General features: G+C 51.3%; 1 protein-coding gene across 3 annotated transcripts in view; it reads left to right on the top strand.

The window, feature by feature from the left end:
- CPNE5 (copine 5) overlaps positions 1-19,138 on the top strand; it is a 103,498-nt gene that overhangs the window by 14,564 nt on the left and 69,796 nt on the right. For all 3 annotated transcript variants that reach the window (XM_043449824.1, XM_043449822.1, XM_043449823.1), the window contains exons 2-3: positions 966-1,006; positions 2,764-2,810. In XM_043449824.1, the coding sequence (XP_043305759.1) occupies positions 966-1,006; positions 2,764-2,810 (88 nt within the window). The remainder of the gene's footprint in view (positions 1-965; positions 1,007-2,763; positions 2,811-19,138) is intronic.

The raw sequence follows: 19,138 nt of genomic DNA, 5'->3' as shown, positions 1-19,138 counted from the left end.
TGCCCCCAAACACTGTGTCCATCTTTTTTTTTTCATTTATTTTTATTAGTTGGAGGCTAATTACTTTACAATATTGTAGTGGCTTTTGCTATACATTGACATGAATCAGCCATGGATTTACATGTGTTCCCCATCCTGAATCCCCCTCCCGCTTCCCTCCCCATCCCATCCCTCTGGGTCATCCCATTGCACCAGCCCTGAGCACTTGTCTCATGCATCCAACCTGGACTGGCAATCTGTTTCACACTTGATAATATACATGTTTCAATGCTACATCATCTTTTTTTGTTGTTGGCCATGCCACGTTGCTGGCAGGAGCTTCGTTCCCCAACCAGGGACTGAACCCTGGCAATGAGAGCACCACGGAATTCCCTGTTGTGTCCACCATCTTACTGCATGACTTCAAGTCTGATTGTTAGGGCCATGTGTGCGCTCTGGCCTTGATCACCGAAGGACCCTGTTCAAATGAGTCTGCATCTCCTGGGAGGTGTCATTAATTAATCCTTAGGCACAGGGGAGATGATCGAGTCAACTGGCTCTAAGTAGAGCCCTGGGAGAATGGAACAGTGAATGGAGAAGTTTTGATGGCTTGATCTCGTTTTATTTTTTCAGAGACAGAAAAGTGGTAAAAGGAGAATTTCTAGAAGAGAATTTTTAGAACATTGGGCAAGTTGGGATTTGGCCCAAGAGCAAGGGGCTGTGCAAGCTAGGGTACCGGGGTCCACAGGAGTGCGTGGGGGTGGGGGTGAGAGGTAGGGAGCAGCAAGCACCCTAGGAAGGCTGAGCTGAGCAACCTCGTGGGCCCACCCAGCTCTAATGAGCCCTACTAAACCATGCAGGGGCGGCCTCCTGCTTCCTGTTTGCCTGAAGCCAAGCCCGAGGCTGCCTCTGGGTCTCAGTAACAGCCTGAATTCCCTGAGATCCCGGGGCTGTGCTAACTTCTGCTCTCTCTCCCCCTCTTTCAGGAACCTTTTGGACAAAGACATGTTCTCCAAGTCTGACCCACGTAAGTCCTGCTCTGACAGTAGTAACAGTAAAAACAATAACAACTGCATTATGTTTGGTTTATTTTGTCCTTTTCCATGATATTTTATTATAAGATAGTGAATATACTTCCCTGTGCCCTACAGTAAGACCTTGTTATTCATCTCTTTTATATATAGTAGTAATCCCAAACTCCTGATTTATCCCTCCCCTGACTTACCTTCCCCTTTGGTAACCATAAATTTGTTTTCTGTGTCTGTAAGTCTATTTCTGTTTTGTAAATAAATTCATGTGTATAATTTTTTAGATTCCATGTATAAATATTATCATATGATATATGTCTTTCTCTGTTTGGCTTGCTTCTCTCAGTAGGACCATCTCTGTGTTGCTGCAAACTTTCATTCTTTTTTATGGCTGAGTCATAGTCCATTGAATATATGTACCACATCTTCTGTACCCATTCCCCTGTCCATGGACATTTAGGTTGTATCCATGTCTTGGCTATTGTAAATAGTGCTATAGTACATGTACTGGGGTGCATGTATCTTTTCAAATTAGAGTTTTCTCCAGATATATTCCCAAGAATGGGATTGCAGGATCTTACATCAACTCTGTTTTTAGTTTTTTAAGAAACCTCCATACAGTTTTCCATGGCGGCTGCACCAATTTACATTCCTACCAACAGTGTGGGAAGGTTCCCTTTTCTCCACATCTTCTCCAGCACTTGGTACTTGTAGACTTCTTTGTGATGTCCATTCTGACTGGTGTGAGGTGACACCCTCACTGTAGTTTTGATTTGCATTTCTCCGATAATAAGCAATGTTGAGCATCTTTCCCATTGGCCATCTGTATGTCTTCCGTGGAGAAATGTCTATCTAGACCTTCTGCTCAGTTTTTGATTGGGTTGCTTGTTTGTTTTGTCATTGAGCTGCATGAGCTGCCCGTATATTTTGGAAATTAAGCCCTGTTGGGTCACACTGTTTGCAAGTATTTTCTCCCAGTCCATAGGTTGCCTTTTTGTTTTGTTTATGGCTTCCTTTGTGAACAATGGCATTAAGATTGCTACAGTGGCCGACACGGGGGCCAGGACTGAGTGCTTACTGTGTACGAGGCACTGTTCCCATACATCAAGGCTGTCTGATGTTTCATCGACACCGTCTGCAGAAAGAGAACTGGTGGGGCGGGAGGGTGTGAAGCCTCAACACAACCAAGCGGGTGGGGAGGACTCAGGGTGTCTGGGGCCAGAAGGTCTCAGTCCCAGGGAAACCTGTGCATTTAAGAGCCCCAAATGTCTGTGGCCTAGGGGCATGAGCACTGGTTTTGGAGCCCAGGGTTCTAGCTCTAAGCAATGCCGCTCAAGTATATGACCTCAGACAGGTCATTGGCCTCCTCTGATCCTCAGTTTCCCCATCAGGAAAGTGGGGCTGATGGTAACAATAGGCCTCATGAGGCCGCCTTGGGCTCTAAAGGGACAGACAAGTCTCAGATGCTCCCTCCTGCCACATCTCTGCTGCTCAGTCCTCCTTCAGGCCCACCTGTCCACCTGCCTCACACTTCACACTTGCTCTGGCCTAGACTCAAGTGGCCCTGACCCTCCTCCCAGACCCCCATATTCTAGGCCCTCTACTCCAAGCTGACCTCGCCCCCAGCCAGACCCAACAAGGCTAACCAAGACGGAGTGTCCTGAGATGCTTGACCCCCCAGAGCCCTCCCCACCTGGGGCGCACATCTTCCTCTTGGCCTGGAGCGTTAACCCTCTTTTCTCTCCTCTCCTCACAGTATGCGTCATGTATACTCAAGGGATGGAGAACAAGCAGTGGCGGGAGGTAGGTACAGCCCCTCTCCCATCCTGGAAACGCCAGCCTGTCCCTGATGGTCTGTCTGTCTGTTCATCTAACTCTGGAGTCCTCCCACCTGATGACTGATTACCAACTCCAGCGTCTCAGCTCCCGAGGATAGTAAGGCATGCAGAGTCTTATCCCTGCTGATGCAAGCAGAGACTGAAGGGGGTGAGAAAGTTCCTGTCCTCAGGGAGCCCCGGTCTGAGCAGGGAGACAAGGAGTCCTGGCCCACCAGGGTCGTGGCCTGAGGCGTGGGTACGGTATCTAGCACCATGTGGCCGCCACAATGGCTTTCCTGTGGTTTTTGACTAATGTGATTGAGCGTGGCTTTAGTTAGGTGACTCCCCTCTGCTTTGAATCAACTCCCAACTCCTTAGTCTGGCTTCCAAGCTCTGCCATAACCCAGGATGACCACATTTCCAGCCTTGTTTCAATTACATTGTCCCACCAGAGTCCATATGTCTTCTGTCCCTGGTGACAGGGGATCTAAGGAGAGGGCAGACTTGAAGGACTTACTGTCAAGAGTCACAGAGACTTTTAGTGGGTGGGGGCTAGATACCTTTAGTCTATTCCTCACCCAAAAGCCAGAGGAATCCTATTAAAACCCAAGACAAACCCTGTCCCTCTTCCAGTTGGAGCCCTCCAGCAGCTCTTGCAAAATCGCAGTCTCTGTGGTGGCCCACCAAGCCCCGTGGAGTCTGACTTCCTTGAGTTGTCTGACCCATCCCCTGCTGCCCATCCCCTCCATCACTCCACTCCAGCCCCGCCTGCCTCCTCCTGCCTCAGGGTCTTTGCACTTGCTGTTCCCTCTCTCGGGATGCTCTTTTCCCAAATGTTCATGTGGCCCCTTCACAATTCCCTTAAATCTTGACTCAGACATCACCCCATCAAGGCCTTCCCTTGTCTACCCACTCTAACATTTCAACCTCTCTAGCACATATGCCCTTTCCTGCTTAATTTTGCCTCCCTGCCACTCTCCTCCCCGCCCAACACCCCACAGCATGTGTGATCTCAGTTCCCCGAACAGGGATCAAACCCACACCTCCTGCATTGGAAGCTCAGGGTCTTAACTTCTGGACCCCCAGAGAAGTCCTGCCTCCCTATCACTTTTCACTCTAAACCATAAAATCAGTGAAAGTAAAAGTGAAGTTACTCAGTTGTGTCCAACTCTTTGTGACCTCATCACGGACTGCAGCCTACCAGGCTCCTCTGTCCATGGGATTTTCCAGGCAAGAATACTGGAGTGGGCTGCCATTTCCTTCTCCAGGAGATCTTCCCGACCCAGGGATGGAACCCGGGTCTCCCGCATTGTAGGCAGACGCTTTACCATCTGAGCCACCTCTAGTAGGTGTTAACAAATGGTTATTGGATGAGTGACTGGATTAGGAAAAAGAGGCGGGTGACAGAGGCCAGCAAGGATGTGGCAGCTTTTGTCCCATTCCTAACTCTGCTTCCTTCTTCCCTCGCACCTTCCATGCCAGCTGGTTTTCAAGTGCAGAGAATAAAAGGAGGGATGGGGTCAAGAGAAGGGTCCTGGTAGCCCCTGGATCCTGTCTGAACAAAGAAGGGGCAGACCTCCTTACTCTTGGAGAAGAGGATCTGGCCAAACAAAGATGATGTGAAAGTCTGGGAGGTGAAGAATGTTGTTTTCTGCCATGGTTGAGGAGGTGGGGGTGAATTTATCTGGAGGTAGTTTTCCGTGGTCTTTGTATTGTGCGCTCTGAGCTCGCTCCTGCTGATCAGAACAGGATCCAGGATGGCGTGAGAGGGAGTTTGACCTTGGCAGCCCCACCTGTGCCCTTCACGCGACAGGGAGGGAGGAGGCCCGGAGCTCTGAATAGACTTGGCTTGGGGTCTCCACTGAGAGAGGCAGGCGCTCTATCTAACGGGATAGAGGCAGCTTCAAAGAGCAGAGGGACACAGGTCTGGCCCCCGGGGCCTGCCGAGAGGGGAGGAAGGGAATGGTGCACGAGAAGAAAAAGTCAAAAAGCCAAGAGCCTGCAGGGGTAGGGATCCCCGGTGACTTGGTGAGAATGAGGGACCGCCAGGCCCGTAAAGCTTCAGTAATTCAGACTCTTAGTCATGAACCTTTGGTAGAAGTCCTGAACTCTGGAGGAAGTCATGAACCGCTTCCTCGTTGGTGGACTGGCCAGAACATCACCTGTCCTCCTCCCTGCTCCTCCTTCCTTCAGATTTGGCAGAAGCAAGTGGCTGAAGCAGGTAAATTTTATCCATAAAATGTATGGGCAATATTTCCCCAGGAACTGGGCTATTGTTGACTTTTTTGCCCTCTCCAAGACTCTAAACCAGTTAAAGTCTAAAGCAGATTGCAGGGGAAATGTTTAGCCTAAGTGAACTCATTACTTTTGAGGCCTTTTGGCAGAGCTTCACAGAGAGCAGGAGTGTCCTAACATCTCGGTGATTCATTCAAGAAAGTCCGGAAGGGCCTCTTCAGAAGGGTGCTGCTCCATGAACCCTTAATTACACTCTGTAATGAGGCTTGTCTCATTTGGGTCAGGGTCCCCAGTTGTCCACGTTGCATCTTTTTTTATTTTTTATTTTTGGCCATGCTTGGGGCATGCAGGATAGTAATTCCCCAGCCAGGGACTGAACCCATGCACTGGAAGCATGGAGTCTTAACCATTGGACCGACAGGATTGAACCGATAGGGAAGTGCCCACATTGCATCTTGTTATCACACACACCACAGGGTGAAACAGAGGAAAGGAGACGGCCTTGGAGTCAGATACACCTGTGCATTCACTCCTGGCTCCAGCCCTTTCTGGAACAAATTTCTTAGCCTCTGTGTTTCCACACGTGGAGATATTACGGAGATAACACCGAGCTCACAGGCCTGTGATGAGGGAAGGGCAAAGTGGATATAACGTGTCTGCTCTGTAGTCTTCATTCGGTAAATATTATTCTACAGCATCGGCCAGATTGTTGGGCCTTACTGGTCCGTCTTCAGTCAATATTTACAATAGGAAGCATCCATGAGGTGCTGAGGGAAAGAGGGAGACAGGCCAAAAGAAGAGTTTCACCGAAAACACAGATGGAACAGGGAGTTTTCAGCCTGGAAGGGGAGATCCCCGTGCGTGAATAATGCGGAAGGAGGATGTGATGCGAGGTATTGATGAGAACAGAACGGGAGCTCAGAGGAGAGAACGTTACAGCCAGGCTGTCATTCGGGTTTTTGATGGAATTGGAACCTGAACACGTCACCTGTCTAAGGGGTGCTTGACGGGGAGCAGAGGAGACTGTGGGTTGGAAGGAACTTTGGGACTCAGCGGGTTCACCCTCCTCGTCCTGTAGCGGACGGGGACTGGCCTCGGCTGTTGGAATCAGGGTGCTCCACCCCAGCGCAGCGGGAGCGTCCACTTGGGGGAGCTGAGTCAAGCTGGGTTTCAGTGAAGCCGGGAGACATGGTGCTTGCAAGGGCCCAACAACAAAGATGGAGGTGAAAGCACAGGCTTGGAGGGGACAGGAGTAAGCAGGCCAGTCTAGGTGTTGGGTAGTTGAGACATATGATAAAAGACTATTTATAAAGGAGTGTGCGGGGCCCAAGGAAACCAAAGAGGGCTGGTGAATCGCAGAGGCTGGCAACAGTGGGACCTCTCCAGGCCTGAGGCGGTAAGGGGAGGGTGGGGGTGGTTCCTGGAACCCCAGGGGAGCTTCTCTGCAGGGGCAGGGCCCTCAGTGGAGGTGCGAGGTCAGCCCGGCCACCCTTGCTCTCCCCACCTTCTGCCCTCCTGCCTTCACCTCCCTTTGGTGGAACCTCCTGGGAGACTTGGGGCTGCTGATCCAGTCCAGATAGGTTGGCCTCCCAGGCACAGAGCAGGGTGGGGAAGGGCTGAAAGTGCATCCAGAGGGACAGACAGACTGTCCGGACAGACAGCGAGCGAAGAGGGTGTTGGGGGTAAGATACAGGAAGAGACAGCTGAAGGGAGCTCATGACCCTCAGACTGAGGACTGCTGGGCTCATAAGGTCAGAATGTCAGAGAGGAGGCTGATCCTGTTTATAAGATCCATCAGGCCCATGTCCAGCCTTCAGGGGCGATGGTGGCAGAGCTCTGTTGCATGGGCTACCCTGGGACACAGGCTTCAAGCCACTTGTAGAGAAGGGACGTTTCCCTCAAACACATCAAAGGCCCTACCACTTTGCCTGATTCTTTGTGTGACCTGCAGAGGAAAATATTGGGAATAGAGAGGTTAAAGAATAATCCAGACCCACCTCTATGGAACGGCCCCTGCTATGGAAGACTGCTTTCCCTGGTAAACACAAACCCATTCCCATGGCTCCACATTTCAGTGCAAAATGTCCCTGCGTGAGCTTGGATCTTGGCCGAGAGATACTCGTCCCATGGCTGGAGGGTGTCAAGTGCGGGCACAGCAGTTTCTCCAGGCAGGGTCCAGACCTCCCTGTTTGCATAAGGCCGCAGAAGGATGAAAGCTGCTCTCACAGCCCCTGGCTGTTGAGTTCCAGCTGATTTTAACTGTTTGGGTCATTTTAATGCCTTCTGAGAAAGCTCCATCTTCCCAGCGCCTAAATCTGTCACTGCACTTTATGAAAATTGACTCAAGATGTAATTTTAGCCCAGGAAATTGAGCACTATTTGCATCAAGGCTTGCTGGGGCCTTCTGCATGTCCCAGGAGGGGCAGGATGGCCAGGCAGGAGGAGTCCCAGAAACGCTCTCACTCAGGAAGAGGGGGCTGTGCGCGGGTCCGCATTTGAAAAGTGTAGGGGTGATCCCTGCCCCTCCCTTGCCAGGTGGCTGCCCAGGTTGGGGCCCCTGGGAAAGGAGGAGATGGGTATCATGGAATCTGAGGGTGTCCCCCGATGACTGACCCGCACCACCTGCAGGGCATGCGGCCCCAGCCACCACACCCACGCGGCCCTGCCTCAGCGCTCAGTCTATTTTTGAGCAACCTCAGCCTGTGAAACATCTTAACGCCAGCTGGGAATGACAGTTCATCTCTGAATGTTCAGGATGATCTACTTCAGAGAATCTTGACATGAGCCTCCACATAACTTTGACTCAACCTGCTGTGTGCTGGGGGATGGATGCTGGGGACACAGAAAGGGAACCAGACATTGTCTACGGCCAGAGCTCCCTTTCAATTCAGGGAGGTAACAAAAGCCACAATAACAGGCGTAGTAGCGCTAATAGCAAACACTTAGCTAACAGAGAGGGACCCTGGCACTGATCTAAGCATTTACCGTAGTAACTCATTTAATCCCCACCACAACCCCATGATAGAGGTAGCTGCAGCATCATTGTTATTATTATTATTGGCCCCATTTAACAGAGGAGGAAACTGAAGCACAGAGAGATTAATGTGAAAGGAGTTTCTGAACATGACGTCAGAACTATAATAGAATTATATATAAAGGGCAAAATTCCACTCGTTCCTAATTCCATACTCGTTGTGCAAAATACGTTGGTTTTCCTCTTCCACGTGTTCTTTCAGTGTTTGAGGACAGCTCACAGGGCCCTGTTGGTCAGCTCTGGGGCAGACTTAGAATGTGACCCTTTCTCTCAAAGTTGTTCTTTATGTCTCTTGTCCCTTTGCCAATCTGGGCACACTTTCTGGAACACATGTCTGTTTGTCAGTGTTCTTTCCAAAGTGTGTGTCCTGCCCTGTTCCCTTCTCCAGCTCAGAGCACCGTGGGTGGGCTCTCTCCTCACCGGGTCTTGGACTAGACGATCATGCATTCTGTGGGTCTGTGTCCAAGGTTTACATGTCTGTCGACATTGTCTAGAATTCCGCTGGCCTCTTTGACAGATGTCTTTGACTTATTTCATATTGGGTTTTGGGGCTCCTGTATCTTTCTCACACGGGCTGCTATCCGAACAGAATTCCTCTAGCTCAGATTTGGCAAATGTGTTTTTGAATCTAGATGTGAGGTTTTACAGTTATCTCTGTTATGTGTCATTTGGCAGATCCAATCTGTTGTTATGGTCTTTGACGATCACGTTGAATTATGGTTGTGCGTTCAGCATCTTGGTTCTGCCCTCTGGTCCTGCATCAGCTGCAGTCATTTGTCCATGTAAGTGATAGGGGTTGAGTAAACGGAGTGCTGTGCCCCTCTGCTCGAGACCATTTCCCAGATTGATCTGGTCCCTGATCTGGTCATGATCAGGACATCATGAATAACAGTCAAATGGCTTGTCAGATGACACCCTGAACTTGATGTCCAAAACCCTACATTCCCACCCCAACTCTGAGATTTGCTATGTGACCTGGGTGAGGTATTTGTCTTCTCTGTGTCTCATCTTACTCATGTGTAGAATGGGATTAGGAGATCTTCTTGGGAGGACTAAGATAATGTTTGTGAAAATGGTAGAATATAATTGCCCAGCTTGGGCACCTGGCCCTTCATAGTGGGAATGGCCATACTTGGAGACCATGGGAAACAAACCATCGTGCCCCCCAGCACCTAGAACTCACGAGTGACAGCCAACATTCTGTAATATGCAAGCTTCCTGGGAAACTCAAGTCCCCACCTCAGAGGCTGTGGGACCTCACTGGCTCCAAGGAATGAGGGTTTCCTGGGGGAGGGGGCTTCCCAACCCTGCGAGTGAGGGTCCCTCATCAGGAGGGGCTCTTTGAGGGAAGGCCAGACACCGGAATATCATCCCTGTGTTACGTGCAGAGCACTGCAGCGTGGCGTACCAGCCACCAGGATGGGGACCGCTGGTGGCATAGGAGCTCGGCTCCCAGCCTCGAGGGTGCCTTTGTCCCCTGCTGGTGTTTAGCCGGGGTGTCTTTTCAGCCTGCCCCTGAAACCCTGCCCCTCTGTATGCCTCATCCCCCCTTCCAGACCCTAATCATCCTCCCCGGCTCTGGCCCCAAAGGTCACCCCCAGGTTCATCCCCAAAATCTCCTTTTTTTCTCCTCCTGAACAGAATAGGCTTTCTCCTGGCCTCCAAAGGCTCTCTGAATCACAACTCAGGAATTCACCCATTTCCCAAGTTCCTGAGACAAGACATCAACCTCTTAGCCTGGGGTTAGAGCCTCTTCCACTTGGACTCCCCTAAAAATGGCCATAAGATAGGAGCTACCATGGATTCAGCCCTTGCTGTGTGCTCTGCTGGCTCATCCCTAACACTGCAGCCACCGAGAGGAGATGTGATTGGCCCAGATCACAGAGAGGAACTGAGGCGGGGCAAGGGGAAGCAACATGTGCACAGCCATGCACTTCATCGGTGTTGGGCTGGGACTCAGTCTGTTATGAAGCCGCCTAACTTTGGTTGGCTGTCCACAGCTGCCGGGCCTTTGGGGGAGATACCTGTCCCCATTGTCAGGGCTGGGTTAGGTACATCTCTGTTTCTGCTCAGCCTTGACGCTGGGCCTATGTAACCATGAAATCAGGACCCAGGCTGATTCTCCACGTGCACCGTGTGTTAGATTGAACCGTGCATGCATGCTAAGTCACTTCAGTCACGTCCAACTCTCTGCTACACTATGGACTGTAGCCCGCTCCTCTGTCCAAGGAATTTCCCAAGTAAGAATACTGGAGTTGGTTGCCACGTCCTCCTCCAGGGGATCTTCCTGATCCAGGGATCCAACCTGTGACTCTTAACGTCTCCTGCATTGGCAGGTGAGTTCTTTTACCACTAGCGCCACCTGGGAAGCCCAGATTGAATCATTGACTCATAGATTTGCAATTTGAAAATATTGGCAGTTTCACATGGTCTGACAGTTAAGGTTAGGCTCTAACCTAATATTAGAACACACCTAGTCACACACCAGTCCTTACAAGCTCAGAGAAGTCCCAGGGCCTGCATCTAACCTGAGAGGCTTCTCGAGGCAGGCCGAGGGGATGCTCTAGGGTTGGTGATGATCAGGCCATGGCAGCCTCCGTCTGTGGGAGAACCTGGGGTATCCCAGGCCCACTCCCAAGGCATGAGGTCACACTGGTCTCTGCCGAGTTTTGCTCCCTGCTCGTTCAAGCACTTAAATGCTTGTACAGGCCTTCTAACCATCCAATTGTCTCTCTACACCTTCCCGTTGGCTGTGAAAAATCATTGCTAACACTCCTCTGTAAATATGGCTCTCCAGTGTCCAGGAGATAGTGTATTAAAGGTGAGACCTCCTAATAAGGGTCTTTCCAATGTAACTCTCACTTGCAGGATAGATGAAACTCATTAAAAAATAATTTAAAATCATGTGATATAGACAATAGAAAAAACCCTATGCTGTTTGACTGCAAGCTTTTCCCTCCTACCTTGGGGCCTGGTACACACTTTCTTAGGGCAGAAACTGTCCTTTCCTCTGACCCTCTCTCTGAAGCCAGCATTCAGAGCCCCCAGTCTGGTGTACTGCCCACTGTCACTCTGTTCCTCCAGAGGTAATTTTCCACCATGCCCTTGCCTTTATCCAACTCTGATCCACCTTCAGCTCTCTCTGAGCTCCCTAGACACCCTTATCCTAGCAGCCAAGATTGCTCCCTGATAACTGATGATTTAAGCTACTCAAAGAATCAATCGAGATGTACAGAAAGTCTGTGTAACAACAGGCCTCCTTTACTGGGTGCCTGCCGTGTACCCCGCATCTCAGACTCATCATCTCTAATCCTTGTAACAACTTTGCAGGCAGGTACAGAGTATGCGCAGACCATGTAGTGGGGGTGGGGTCCTGGGCAGTTCTAGGAGCCAGACAAACCTGGGTTTGTTTCAGGACCCTGATGCTTAGAGCTCTGTGGACTGAACCAGACACTAATCCTCTCTGAACTTCAGATTGCTGCTGCTGCTAAGTCACGTCAGTCGTGTCCAACCCTGTGCGACCCCATAGATGGCAGCCCACCAGGCTCCCGTCCCTGGGATTCTCCAGGCAAGAACACTAGAGTGGCTTGCAATTTCCTTCTCCAGTGCATGAAAGTGAAAAGTGAAAGTGAAGTCGCTCAGCCGTGTCCCACTCTTTGAGACCCCATGGACTGTAGCCTACCATGCTTCTCCATCCATGGGATTTCCCAAGCAAGAGTACTGGAGTGGGTTGCCATTGCCTTCTCCGAACCTCAGATTACTCACATGTAAAAGGGCAACTAGCAATACTCACCTGCTCGATTGTCTAAGGATTTGAGATAACACAGGGTAAGTTGGGGGCTTCTCTGGTAGCTCAGCTGATAAAGAATCCACCTGCAATGCAGGAGACCCCAGTTTGATTCCTGGGTCGGGAAGGTCCCCTGAAGAAGGGATAGGCTACCCCCTCCAGTATTCTTGCCTGGAGAATCCCCGTGGACAGAGGAGCCTGGCGGGCTGCAGTCCATGGGGTCACAAAGAGTCAGACATAGCTGACTAAGCCCCACACAGTACAGCAGAGGGTAAGTGGAGAAGCCAAGTGGGCACCTGGTAAAAGATAGCTCTTGATCATAGATCACTGATGGGCTCTGGGTGCCGGGCAATGTACCAGGCAGTTTATATATGTTCTCTGAGGTGATCCTTTCTAAAGAGAGCAGTGTGGAAGCCAAGAGAAGGGAAGTCACTCACATAAGATACTATGGTAACCTCCAGGGTGCAGAGGGTAGCAGGGAGGTCCCTGCTCTCAGAGGCCTTAGAGGAAGCTCTGTCCCTGGTGTGCCGGATGATTGCAGGGGAAAGGACAGAAGCAGGAAGACAGTTTGCAGTGTTGTGGAACTCCTGGAATGAGAGGGGGTGGAGAACTGACATGTCCACAAAAAGATTGAAAAGCCTCCTTTTATTGATCTTGATGAGGGCGTTGGATCAGATCCTCTCGAGGCCCCAGGTTTCAGACTACAACTAGTCCAAGAGTCTCCCAAGGAGTTTAGACAGGAATTCTCAGCACTTCACAGCAGGGAGAGACCCAGGGGGGCTTCCAGGGAGAGAGGACACCATACCTGGGACTCAAAGGATGGTGGGAGAAAGAAAGGGCATTCCAGGAATGGGGTCTGACAAAAGCAAAGCCTGGGGCTGTGAATTGCCTGCATGCATTGACATGATGGCTGTGACTCAGTCTGACTGAGGCCCAGGGTGTGCTGGAAAGAGGTTAGCAATCAGCTCAAGAGGAAAGGAGCTTGGGACGGAAGGGTGGCGCCTGCTGGGAGTCCTGTTGGGAGTCTGTGGTCTTAAATGTAATCACAGTTTCCAAAGTGAGCAGTCAGGGAACAGGCATTTATGGAGCACCTCCTATATCCCACACACTAGTCCAGGCACGTAGTGGAGGGCAAGACAGGCAGAGTCCCTGCACTGGAGAGGATTAGAATGGTCAGCAAAGAAATTGATTTCAGATACTGATTGATAAGTGCTGTGAAAAAGGTAAGACAGTGTAATGAGATAGAGAATGACTGGAAGAAGGAAGCTGCTTTAGTTAGAGGGGTGTCAGGCAAGGCCCTGCTGAGTTGAGCATTGAGTGGTACCATGCCTAAGTCTGGGGGTGGGAGGTTCCAGACAGAGGGAACAACACGTGCAGAGGCCCTAAGGTGGGAACAGTCTCTCTCTACTCAAAGGACAAAAGAAAGCCGGTACCGTTTGAGTGGCGTGAACAATAAAGGCAATGGGCCATATGGTCACAGAGCTTGAATGGGCAGCTTCTGTAGGGCTTTGTAGGCCATGTAGGAGTTCGGACACTGCTCTTAGTGCAGTGGGAAGCTATTTGAGGGTTTTGAGCAGGAGAGTGATGTAGCCTGGTTTGTGTTTCAGAAGGACAGCTGTGTCCCTGGTGTGCAGGATGATTGCAGGGGAAAGGACAGAAGCAGGAAGACGGTTTGCAGTGTTGTGGAACTGCTGGGATGAGAGGGGGTGGGCACCAGCAGCAGGGATTAGGTTGATTCATGGCCAAGAGTTTAAAAGTGAAATGAAATGACGCTCCACCCACTAGGCTGTGAGCCCAGTTTGGGATCCCTGCTGACCAACACAGGACCTGGCCCTCATCCTAAAATGTAGACCTTTATCAAAAGATGGAAAGTGACAATGGACCATTATTATTGCTAAAGCCCAGAGCAAGAGACAAGCCTTTCAAGGAGATGGACTACCAGGCCAGCATGGGGTTGGTTTTCCAGACTCTCCCCTTTTTGCAGTCTGCCTCTGCAAAGAAAGATTGCTCTTGGGAACTTCCCTGGTTGGTCCAGTGGTTAGGACTCCACACTCCCAATACAGGGGGCCTGGGTTCCATCCCTGGTCAGGGAACTAGATCCCACCTGCCACAGCTGAGACCCGGTGCAGCCAAATAAATAAATAAATAAAGGTCACTCCTGAGCCGTGGGATCCTTGGGCAGTCTTTGGTGGTTTTTGTTCTTGAATTTCCAGCTGAATTTTGAGGGCCTTGACCCCCTGCCATCAGGAGCAGGCAGTCCAGGACCTAGGCCTTGCATCCGGGAGGGACCAGGTGGATCCACAGATACCTGCTCTCAGTCTTAGGTGCCTGCTCCCAGTCTTAGGCTTTAGAACCTGCTTTATTACCGTGTCCCTTGAAATCCTGACTTTTCCACTTCTCCTAACCTCTCTGAGCCTTAGTTTTTTTCATCAGCAAAATGGGACTCTGGGACCCCGATGCCTGCTCATTTGGCTGTGATGGGACGAAATGACAGAATCACTCAGCTCAGTGCCTTGTTGTGCTCAATGCTTTAGTTTTTGAATGAATCCATTTTATTTTTGACTGCACTGGATCTTCGTGTTGTGTGGGGGCTTTCTCTGGTTGCAGAGAACAGGGGCTACTCTTCATTGCAGTGCTCGGGCTTCTCATTGCAGTGGCTTCTTTTGTTGCAGAGCACCTCCTCTAGGCGTCTGGGCTTCAGTAGTGCGGCGCACGGGCTTAGTTGCTCCGTGGCTTGTGGGATCTTCCCAAACCCGTGATTGAACCCGTGTCCTCTGCATTGGCAGGCGGATTCTTATCCACTGTACCACCAGGGAAGTCCCATGCTCAACACTTTAAGTATGATGATGATGATGATGAACCACAGTCAGGCTAAGCTGTGGGGTGGCTCTGTCCCCGGTCCTGCTGATCCTCAACAGGAGGATGACTGACATTCCTACTGCCTTGTGCAGTCCCCACATCACCGCACCCCGTTATCCCCCGTGGCCCTCACCACATCCCTGATGAGGAAGCCGAGGCATGCAGGGGGCCCCTGCTTCGCCCAGAGACTGCTAGAAATTGGCAGCGCTGGGGCGTGCTCTGGTCTTCTGAGCCCGAGGCCCTGCTCCTCTCATCTGCCCAGGCCACCAACTTTCAAAACGGGCTTTTCTAGCTCTAGGCTTTGATGCGGCGCCTCCGGGGCCGACTGTGAAATTTGTGAGTGGCTCCTGCTGCCCCTTCCCCCGTTCAGCCAGAGGTGTTTGTTAGTTCTGTGTTACACATTAGACAGGAGCCTAAGCTTCCATTTAGAGAAAGGAGTCAGCCTTTCTAGTAAACCCCGAGGATCTAGGCCAGGTCCCTTGGTAGCTGAGAAATCTATTTACTCTTTGGCGTTAGCGTCCAGGCACACTTTACAGCGCTGCAGCTGAGCTGCTGAGAGCGTGGGCTCTGAAGTCAAGGTAACCGGGTCCAAATCGAGGCCACCACCTTCCCAGCGGGGGCTCTTAGGCCACTGCTTAGGCTTATAAGCCTGCTGTGGGGATTAAAGGAGTTGATTCATATAAAGTGCCTAGCACGTAGAAAATGCTCAATACTGGCTCTTCCTATAAGAAGCCGTAAGTGAGACACCACTGATGATATCATTTCACTGACGGCGGATCAGGAAAGAACCACTGCTGCAGTCATTGCAGGGGTCTTGATGTCATTTGATAGGAACCATAGACATTTTGGGGTGTGCTAAGAAACAGGTGCTGTTATGGCAGGCTTTCTCAGGCTCCCCCACTCCCCCCAAAGTGCTATAGCCAGACCCAAGACCCAGCGGCCCAGGAGGACCCGGAGGACAAGCCAGCAGAGGGTGTTTCACCAGCAGCTTGGCAGCCAGGCTTATTGGTGAAAGGGCCATTCCGCCAGGAGCTGGGACAACTTAACAGATTATCTGGAACAATGACTAATTAGGAACTAAGCTTTTTGGCAGGATGTCTTTTATTATAAAGTTTGGTAAAATTTCACAGGCCACTGCCGGTGTCTGGGGCCAGAACGGGGAACCTTCTTCGTTCAGGCCTGATCACCAGGAAGGCCGTTGGAGCCCCAGGTCCCCTGTCTCTGCCCTTGACCTTTCTCACCTAGAGGCCTTGCCAAAGCAGGAAGTGGCCTGGGAGGCCATAGAAGTCACGGTTGGCTCTGGGTGACTTTAGGTAAGACTCTTGCTCTCTCTGGGCCTGGTTCTCCTCACTCTCCGAGGTGGAGGTGGCCACAGAATCTTGGGCCCCTCCCATGAGAGAACCTGAGAGAAATTTCCAGGCCCGAGATGGTGGCAGACCTGGCTGGGGGCCAGGTTCTGTGTGCCCCATCCCTCAGCCCGTGCCCTCCTTCCTGATGCCCAGACCTCCGGCCATTCTCCCCAGCCCTGGGTGCCCACCCAGTCCCGTGTTTGCAGTGCCAAGCAGGTTCCCTTGGCCCATTTCTGTTTGAATCAGATGGCTTTCTGGCCTCTAATTTTAATCCCGGTGAACATGATTCATGAGGGTCCAGGGGTTGGGCCCTGCAGTGAAACTTTTAGAATCCCCCATTAAGGAGACATCAGTCATGTGTGAGAATTATAGGGGGACTCCAGCTGGTGGGTGGGCAGCTTGGTGGTAGAGAGCGGTCTGTCAGCTCCCACCTCCCTCTGTCCTGGCCAGCATAGCCACTGGGGGCCTCACAGCTGAGGGGAGGTCTCCGAAGCTTCATCCAGCTGTAATTTGTTAAAAGGCAAGAGCTGTGTAAATTCGGGGTCATTAGGTTGTTCGGGCTTGCAGAGCCACCCACTCATTCCTGAGGCAAGGGCTGGTGGTGAGTGAACACTGCAGGACCCAGTGCCTCGGTCACCCCTGGGGGCCCTGGCCCTCTCTTCCGACCTCCTGGAGCTCAATTTCTTCATCTGTAAAATGGGGATGATAATAAAGTCACCTCCCTGGGGGTCGGTGGGGGTGTGAAATGAGATCGTGGATGTCTGGAAGTCTTTTGAAGATGAGAAGCCATGATGAAAAGATTTGATGGAAGGAAGAGACCTGAGGTGGGGGGTGGACAGGGGGTGTCCACAGGCTTCCGGGACACAAGGGCACTGCTCAGAGCCAGAGCTCCACCTGGCCTGGGCTCCTGTCACCGCCCTTTTCCTAATCAGCTGTGTGACCTCCATCAGAGCACCCCATGCCCCCTCCCCTGCCTCTCTTCTCGTTGGTGGAGAGGATTTGGCTCCTTCTGGCCCTAAAATCTTCAGTTCTAAGTCAACTTGTTGTGCATGCCATGTGCTCAGTCTTGCCTGATTCTTTGCAACCCCATGGACTGTAGCCTACCAGGCTCCTCTGTCCATGGAATTTTCCAGGCAAGAATACTGGAGTAGGTTGCCATTTCCTCTTCCAGGGGACCTTCCCCACCCAGGGATCAAACCTGCGTCTCCTGCATTGCAGGCAGATTCTTCACCTGCTAAGCCATCGGTTCAAGCTGTTAATCAGTGAATGTTTACAGAAATCACAGGAAGGACCAGGACTATGGTGTGTGTGTGTGTGTGTGTGTGTGTGTGTGTGTGTGTGTGTGTGTGTGTATGTGTGAGTGTAGGGGTTAGAGGTAGGGTTGGAGTTGAGCAGAGGAATAGCTCGGGGGCATTCACCTGTACTACTCAGCCCCACAAGAAGAGTTAACCAGATGGAAGGGACAGTAAGCACTGAAGATGTTCAGAGGTTGAGTGCATACTAAGTCGCTTCAGTTGTGTTCAACTCTTTGTGACTCTATTGACTGTAGCCCACCAGGCTCCTCTGTCCATGGGGTTATCCAGGCAAGGATATTGGAGTGGGTTGCCATGCCCTCCTCCAGGAGATCTTCCCGACCCGGGGATTGAACCTGCATCTCTTATATCTCCTGCGTTGGCAGGCAGGTTCTTTACCACTAGCGCCACCTGGGAAGCCAGTTCAGTGGTTGGGCTGGAGCAAAGACTGGATAGGACATAGTCCTAGCCTTATTCACAGGCTATTAACCTCTTATTGGTGAGTGACTGGACCAACTCCTAATTGACTAGGAGCCAGACTGACTGGGTTTGAATCCTCTTCCTTCCAGACATTTACTGTGTGACCTTGGGCAAGTCTCTCAGTCTCTATGAACCTTATCTTATGTGTAAAATGAAGGTGATAATAGTACTGCCTCATACAGTTATTATGAACATTCATTACAGGCGGATCCTTTACCCCTGAGCCACCGAGGAAGCCCAGGATTATGAACATTAGATGAGTTAATATGTGGAAAACACTTAGCACCTGGCACCTGGTAGGGCTTGGTGACAATTGATATCAGTATTGAAACCAACTGGGCAGCAGGTACTCCAGGCAGCCTTTCATGCACATTTCCTTCTAGCCTTGCCCTGGAGAAGGAAGGAGGCTCTGTTTTATCGATGGGGAAGTGTGCTCTCTGAGGGGTTACCCAGGTGGTCTCACATAGATAATAAGCAACAGAACCCTGGCCAGTGTGGGGGTCCTGGGCTACTGGCTTGGCTACCCCTCTACACGCCCTGGCTGTAGTCTCCAGAGCCCGCTCCCCCGCCGCCACCCAACCAGGGTCATCTGCATGGAGCTGACTGACAAATTGGGAGACATCCTTGAGCTGCTTCGGAGAAGGCAATGGCACCCCACTCCAGTACTCTTGCCTGGAAAATCCCATGGACGGAGGAGCCTGTTAGGCTCCATGGGGTCGCTAAGAGTCAGACAAGGCTGAGCGACTTCACTTTCACTTTTCACTTTCATGCACTGGAGAAGGGAATGGCAACCCACTCCAGTGTTCTTGCCTGGAGAATCCCAGGGACGGGGGAGCCTGGTGGGCTGCTGTCTATGGGGTCGCACAGAGTCGGACACGACTGAAGCGACTTAGCAGCAGCAGCAGCAGCCTGAGCTGCTTACTGTCACTGCCCCAACAGAGACTTGTGAGGGAGAAGAAAGGGACCAGGTTTTAGAAATCTGGAAGCAACAGAGAGAGCCTCTCCCCAGGCTGGCTTATTTCTGCATCTCTAGTGTCTGAGCTGGGGATGAGCGGGCGAAGGACACCCCTCTCTCCCTCCACACCCACTAGCAGCGTCCTTGCCCAAGCCTCCTGCCTTCCCTTTTCTATCAGTGAGCAGAGTGGATTTTCTTTTCTTTTTTTTTTAATATTTCTTTATTTTTGGCAGTCTTGGGTCTTAGCTGCAGCCAGAAGCTTCACTCTGGTTATTGGTCCTGCAACTTGCGGGATCTTAGTTCCTGACCAGGGATCAGACCCG

The sequence above is a fragment of the Cervus canadensis genome, chromosome 28 (assembly GCF_019320065.1).
Source record: "Cervus canadensis isolate Bull #8, Minnesota chromosome 28, ASM1932006v1, whole genome shotgun sequence".
NCBI lineage: Eukaryota > Metazoa > Chordata > Mammalia > Artiodactyla > Cervidae > Cervus > Cervus canadensis.
The sequence above is the reverse complement of the archived record's forward strand: the minus strand, read 5'-3'. Positions and strand labels throughout refer to the sequence as shown.